The sequence below is a fragment of the Nerophis lumbriciformis genome, linkage group LG10 (genome assembly GCF_033978685.3).
Source record: "Nerophis lumbriciformis linkage group LG10, RoL_Nlum_v2.1, whole genome shotgun sequence".
Taxonomy (NCBI): domain Eukaryota; kingdom Metazoa; phylum Chordata; class Actinopteri; order Syngnathiformes; family Syngnathidae; genus Nerophis; species Nerophis lumbriciformis.
In genome coordinates this window covers 3,484,925-3,492,500 of record NC_084557.2, presented here as the reverse complement: position 1 = coordinate 3,492,500, position 7,576 = coordinate 3,484,925, and the positions used below count along the sequence as shown (strand labels likewise).

General features: G+C 45.9%; 1 protein-coding gene across 1 annotated transcript in view; it reads left to right on the top strand.

Annotated features, from left to right (window-relative positions):
* Positions 1 to 6,886, top strand: part of LOC133612186 (troponin I, slow skeletal muscle-like) — a 7,160-nt gene extending 274 nt beyond the window's left edge. Inside the window, exons 2-4 of the mRNA XM_061969353.2 lie at positions 19 to 108; positions 6,264 to 6,434; positions 6,522 to 6,886. Of these exons, the coding sequence (XP_061825337.1) occupies positions 19 to 108; positions 6,264 to 6,434; positions 6,522 to 6,620 (360 nt within the window). The 3' untranslated portion in view covers positions 6,621 to 6,886. The remainder of the gene's footprint in view (positions 1 to 18; positions 109 to 6,263; positions 6,435 to 6,521) is intronic.
* Positions 6,887 to 7,576: the final 690 nt, after the last annotated feature.

The following is a 7,576-nucleotide window of genomic DNA, read 5'->3' as shown; positions in this document are numbered from 1 at the left end:
TCATTTTTTTTGTTGCAGGAACTGTGCCGAGAAATACACCAGAAGATTGATGTTGCGGACGAGGCTCGATACGACATCGACATCAAGGTGGCCAAAAATGAAAGTGAGGTAAAGGCAATTGTTCAACTTTTAGACCTAAATAACAGCTTCATATATGGAGAAACTGCAGCATCGCGTGGACATCGGGGGCAGTACCTCTGGATTGGCAGACCGGGGTGGTGGTTCCTCTCTTTAAAAAGGGGAACCGGAGGGTGTGTTCTAACTATCGTGGGATCACACTCCTCAGCCTTCCCGGTAAGGTCTATTCAGGTGTACTGGAGAGGAGGCTACGCCGGATAGTCGAACCTCGGATTCAGGAGGAACAGTGTGGTTTTCGTCCTGGTCGTGGAACTGTGGACCAGCTCTATACTCTCGGCAGGGTCCTTGAGGGTGCATGGGAGTTTGCCCAACCAGTCTACATGTGTGGACTTGGAGAAGGCATTCGACCGTGTCCCTCGGGAAGTCCTGTGGGGAGTGCTCAGAGAGTATGGGGTTTCGGACTGTCTGATTGTGGCGGTCCGCTCCCTGTATGATCAGTGTCAGAGCTTGGTTCGCATTGCCGGCAGTAAGTCGGACACGTTTCCGGTGAGGGTTGGACTCCGCCAAGGCTGCCCTTTGTCACCGATTCTGTTCATAACTTTTATGGACAGAATTTCTAGGCGCAGTCAAGGCGTTGAGGGGATCCGGTTTGGTGGCTGCAGGATTAGGTCTCTGCTTTTTGCAGATGATTTGGTCCTGATGGCTTCATCTGGCCAGGATCTTCAGCTCTCACTGGATCGGTTCGCAGCTGAGTGTGAAGCGACTGGGATGAGAATCAGCACCTCCAAGTCCGAGTCCATGGTTCTCGCCCGGAAAAGGGTGGAGTGCCATCTCCGGGTTGGGGAGGAGATCTTGCCCCAAGTGGAGGAGTTCAAGTACCTCGGAGTCTTGTTCACGAGTGAGGGAAGAGTGGATCGTGAGATCGACAGGCGGATCGGTGCGGCGTCTTCAGTAATGCGGACTCTGTATCGATCCGTTGTGGTGAAGAAGGAGCTGAGCCGGAAGGCAAAGCTCTCAATTTACCGGTCGATCTACGTTCCCATCCTCACCTATGGTCATGAGCTTTGGGTTATGACCGAAAGGACAAGATCACGGGTACAAGCGGCCGAAATGAGTTTCCTCCGCCGGGTGGCAGGGCTCTCCCTTAGAGATAGAGTGAGAAGCTCTGTCATCCGGGGGGAGCTCAAAGTAAAGCCGCTGCTCCTCCACATCGAGAGGAGCCAGATGAGGTGGTTCGGGCATCTGGTCAGGATGCCACCCGAGCGCCTCCCTAAGGAGGTGTTTAGGGCATGTCCGACCGGTAGGAGGCCACGAGGAAGACCCAGGACACGTTGGGAAGACTATGTCTCCCGGCTGGCCTGGGAACGCCTCGGGGTCCCACAGGAAGAGCTGGACGAAGTGGCTGGGGAGAGGGAAGTCTGGGCTTCCCTGCTTAGGCTGCTGCCCCCGCGACCCGACCTCGGATAAGCGGAAGAAGATGGATGGATGGATGGATATATGGAGAAACTCAATGGTGGATGTAGAGAAATATGAGAAGGACTTACGTGACGTGTTTCAAGTCAATCAGACTTATTGGTAGGGGTGTAACGGTACGTGTATTTGTATTGAACCGTTTCGGTTCGGTTCGGAGATGTACCGAACAAGTACACATGTTAGCAGTGACCGGGCTAGGACAACATGTAAAAGCCAGAGCTGGAAGACCCTCTCATACCTGCCAACTTTTGAAATCAGAAAAACCTAGTAGCCAGGGTCCACAGGCCCCGGTAGGTCCAGGACAAAGTCCTGGTGGGGAGTTCGACGCAAAATGATTGATTGCATTCAGACAGGTTAAAATGTTGCTAAAACCATCACTTTTCTATCAGTCACAGTGACTTTTCAAAACAAAAATATTACAGCAAAAATCATATGGGTTGATTGACATGTTTATTCTGTAAGCTAACTTCAATAGTTTGAAATTATTTTGACAGTTAATGCCAGTTATCCTGTCAACCTTTCACAAGACTTCAATTTGTTGATTGAAAGTATAAACAGTATAAACACTTTTTACAGTAAACAAATGGTAAAACAGTACTAAACAATTCCATTAAAAAAAAAAATTGGTGTCATTATTAACTTTCTGTCCAAGCTTGTATAATCTACTGCCTTGTTCAATTGTAAAAAAAATATTCTGTGCCTAAAATTCACATTTATATCACAATTATCATACTGTAAACATGGTAAGCTAACTTCATTAAAATTAATAGTCCTGTCAATAGCCATCCATCCATCCATTAATCCATCTTCTTCCGCTTATCCGAGGTCGGGTCGCGGGGGCAGCAGCCTAAGCAGGGAAGCCCAGACTTCCCTCTCCCCAGCCACTTCGTCCAGCTCCTCCCGGGGGATCCCGAGGCGTTCCCAGGCCAGCCGGGAGACATAGTCTTCCCAACGTGTCCTGGGTCTTCCTCGTGGCCTCCTACCGGTCGGACGTGCCCTAAACACCTCCCTAGGGAGGCGCTCGGGTGGCATCCTGACTAGATGCCCGAACCACCTCATCTGGCTCCTCTCGATGTGGAGGAGCAGCGGCTTTACTTTGAGCTCCCCCCGGATGGCAGAGCTTCTCACCCTATCTCTAAGGGAGAGCCCCGCCACCCGGCGGAGGAAACTCATTTCGGCCGCTTGTACCCGTGATCTTGTCCTTTCGGTCATAACCCAAAGCTCATGACCATAGGTGAGGATGGGAACGTAGATCGACCGGTAAATTGAGAGCTTTGCCTTCCGGCTCAGCTCCTTCTTCACCACAACAGATCGATACAGCGTCCGCATTACTGAAGACGCCGCACCGATCCGCCTGTCGATCTCACGATCCACTCTTCCCCCACTCGTGAACAAGACTCCGAGGTACTTGAACTCCTCCACTTGGGGCAAGATCTCCTCCCCAACCCGGAGATGGCACTCCACCCTTTTCCGGGCGAGAACCATGGACTCGGACTTGGAGGTGCTGATTCTCATCCCAGTCGCTTCACACTCAGCTGCGAACCGATCCAGTGAGAGCTGAAGATCCTGGCCAGATGAAGCCATCAGGACCAAATCATCTGCAAAAAGCAGAGACCTAATCCTGCAGCCACCAAACCGGATCCCCTCAACGCCTTGACTGCGCCTAGAATTCTGTCCATAAAAGTTATGAACAGAATCGGTGACAAAGGGCAGCCTTGGCGGAGTCCAACCCTCACCGGAAACGTGTCCGACTTACTGCCGGCAATGCGGACCAAGCTCTGACACTGATCATACAGGGAGCGGACTGCCACAATCAGACAGTCCGATACCACGTACTCTCTGAGCACTCCCCACAGGACTTCCCGAGGGACACGGTCGAATGCCTTCTCCAAGTCCACAAAGCACATGTAGACTGGTTGGGCAAACTCCCATGCACCCTCAAGGACCCTGCCGAGAGTATAGAGCTGGTCCACAGTTCCACGACCAGGACGAAAACCACACTGTTCCTCCTGAATCCGAGGTCCGACTATCCGGCGTAGCCTCCTCTCCAGTACACCTGAATAGACCTTACCGGGAAGGCTGAGGAGTGTGATCCCTGTCAATAGCATGGAATTACAATTCAAATGTAGTTTTTTTGTAAGCCTTTCAAAAGAATTCAAAATATGAAAAATTAATGAAAAGTAATTTAAGCCATCAGACACTTGAAAAGTGGCACATCACATCTCTAATGTAATCATTTTAACTTTTCAACAGAAATAGCACTGCAAAAATATTAAGGACATACTTCTGTATTTTGGTAGTTATGCTGTCAACATTTAACAAGATTTCTTCAACTTGGACTTGAAAGCATAAATAGTATAAACACTTTTAACAGTATAACAGTACTAAACAATTCCAATAGATAACATTGGTGTCATTACCTTTTTGTGGCTAAAATCCAAATTTAGCAACGGCATTAGACTTGTGTTTTTTTGTCCCAACGTGGTCTTTTACATCGCTAATTCCTCCGTGTCCGATCGAAAAAACTCTGTCTGCACAAGGTGCAATTCGCGTAGTTTTCACCCTTTTTGGAACGGATAATTATTCCCGGATAGGCTTTTGAATATTCTTCACGGAATGACTGCAGTTTTCTTTTCGGTTTAAGACTCGTTTGCGATTTTTCTCCGGCTGATTCCATGATCGTTCGCTCGTTTGGAAACAATGGCAACTGGTGCCTCGTGCTTGGCAGCGGTGCTATAAATAGCCTCGCGCATGGCATTCGGAATGCATACCTGCCAACTACTCCGGTTTTCCCGTAATTAGTACGGTTTTCATCAACCTATTCCGGGTTACGGTTGCAGTGATAAAACATACGGTTTTTCATTCATTCAATTTTTTTTTTTTTTAAGTTTTATTCACGAAATCGCGTAACAACAATGACAATCGACACTGCTTCCCGTAACTTCCTACGAGCCATTCCGAATGCCATGCGCGAGGCTATTTATAGCACCGCTGCCAAGCACGAGGCACCAGTTGCCATTGTTTCCAAACGAGCGAACGATCATGGAATCAGCCGGAGAAAAATCGCTAACGAGTCTTAAACCGAAAAGAAAACTGCAGTCATTCCGTGAAGAATATTCAAAAGCCTATCCGGGAATAATTATCCGTTCCAAAAAGGGTGAAAACTACGCGAATTGCACCTTGTGCAGACAAGATTTTTCGATCGGACACGGAGGAATTAGCGATGTAAAAGACCACGTTGGGTAGGGCTGGGCGATAAAACAATAACAATATATATCGCGATAGACATGTGATCAATATCAACAGAAAATGGGGTCGATAGAACGTTCGATAATTTCACTGAGTTCTGTTAGAAAAAAAATAGGAAGAACTGCCCAGCCGGAACCACACGGCATTCTGGGGGGTGTAGACAGAGGAAGGGCTTTGGCCTCTCAACCTATCACGGCCGAGCCTGAACCGCAAGGCATTCTGGGAAATGCTAACAGGGGAAAAAAAAAAAAAAAGAAGCAACAACGGCGAGCTGACGACGAGGAGTGAAACAAAACGGGAAAATATGGCGTCACATTAGTGCCAAAAATCCGAGCGCATAAAAACTGTTATCGCGCGCTGATTCTCCACTTCGTGCGCGCGCGCGACACCCTTTTGCGTTGAGAAGACAACAAACACCATAATCACATCTTTCAGCCAGAACTGGTCCACCAGCAATAACATCCAACCATAACATTATTTTATATTTTCACTTCTTCTTGAACATTTGATTTCTAATTTATGGAATTTCTTTTGATTCAGCCATAAAATTAATGAAATAATCTTTGAATTTTGTTTTTAAAATGTTAAAAATAGCCTTTTAATAATGTATGGACGCGTGGACGCCCCTGCTTATTTCAGCAAGACAATGCCAAGCCACATTCAACACGTGTTACAACAGCGTGGCTTCGTAAAAAAAAAGAGTGCGGGTACTTTCCTGGCCCGCCTGCAGTCCAGACCTGTCTCCCATTGAAAATGTGTGGCGCATTATGAAGCGTAAAATACAACAGCGGAGACCCCGGACTGTTGAACGACTGAAGCTCTACATAAAACAAGAATGGGAAAGAATTCCACTTTCAAAGCTTCAACATTTAGTTTCCTCAGTTCCCAATCGTTTATTGAGTGTTGTTAAAAGAAAAGGTGATGTAACCCATGCCCTTTCCCAACTACTTTGGCACGTGTTCCAGCAATGAAATTCTAAGTTAATTATTATTTGCAAAAAAAAAAATAAAGTTTATGAGTTTTAACATCAACTATATTGTCCTTGTAGTGCATTCAATTGAATATGGGATTTGCAAATCATTGTATTCCGTTTATATTTACATCTAACCCAATTTCCCAACTAATATGGAAACGGGGTTTGTAAATAAATAACCAAAAAATGCATATTTTGTTGTTTTCTTACTGTACCGAAAATGAACCGAACAGTGACCTCTAAACCGAGGTACGTACCGAACCGAAATTTTTGTGTACCGTTACATTCTTAGTAAATTTGCCAAGAAAAGAATAGCACAGCTCATTTAAAAGCAGCAGGTGGGTCGTCCTCTTGCACATTGGCACTATTGTGTGACCCACTTAGTGAAACAGCTAAGAATAGAAAGGCATGTTGCTAACGTGCTAATATTTGACACATTACAGCTCATAAGTTTGCGTTTCTGGTCGCGATGTTGCGGTGTTCTGCACAGATTGTCACACTGAAACAGAAGATCCGCGAGCTGAAGGGGATCAGGCGACCCAGCTTGAAGAGGGTGAAGAAAACCACAGACAACATGCTGGGCGCTTACTCGGACACCTCCAAACTGATGAAGGCTGACTTCAAGGCCAACCTCAAGACCGTAAAGAAGGAGGAAGAAAAAGTAAGGTTTTTGCCTCAAAGTGAATGGTCTGCATGGATAGGTCATGAAGCGCATGCAAAACAATCTCTACTCTTTTGTGTTTCCCAGCGGGAGGAAGTGACTGACTGGCGCAAGAACGTGGAGGCCATGTCTGGAATGGAGGGCAGGAAGAAGCTGTTTGACGCCGGGCAACAACAGAAGTCATGATCATTGTGTGTGAGGGGAGTAGCCATAGACGGTATGCTAATACAACTAAGACACATGAGTGAAAAACGTCATCACTGTCCTCAACAACATTTAAAGGAGAATTGCACTTTTTTTTAAATGTTGCCTATCATTCACAATCCTTATGTGAGACATGAACACTTGTTTTTCTTCTTTTGATGCATTCTAACTCCTAAATAATGGCTGGCAAAAGACAGCTTGATAATAGAGCTAATGACATTCACGCTATTCCACCTATAAAAGCGCACTAAAAAGCATCCAAAATGTGAAGTGCATATCATTATGTCAAGATAATGGCACTAGCATTTACTTCATTTAAGAATATTTTTCAACATACTGAGCAAATAGGTCTCATTTTTTCTTTCTACCAAGAAAATTGCACTTGTTATTAGTGAGAATATACTTATTTTAAGGTATTTTTGGGTTCATTGAGGTTAGCTAATTTTTCTTGTTTTGGAAAGCCTTGACAAGCCAAATTTTCTTGTTCTATTGGCAGATAATTTTGCTTAGTTCAAATAAAATACCCCTAATTTTTGTATTTTTTTTCCTTGTTTTTGACCACTGACTTTTTGCAGTGTGTGCGTAGAAGGCATACTTGCCAACCCTCCCGGATTTTCCGGGAGACTCCCAAAATTCAGCGCATCTCCCGAAAACCTCCCGGGACAAATTTTCTCCCGAAAATCTCCCGAAATTCAGGCGGACCTGAGTGACGTGTCGACAGCCTGTTTTCACGTCCGCTTTCTCACAATATAAACAGCGTGCCTGCCCAATCACGTTATAACTGTAGAATGATGGAGGGCGAGTTCTTGGTTTCTTATGTGGGTTTATTGTTAGGCAGTTTCATTAACGTCCTCCCAGCGCGGCAACAACACACAACGACAGCAGTCACGTTTTCGTCTACCGTAAAGCAGTTCGTCTGCCGTAAACAGCAATGTTGT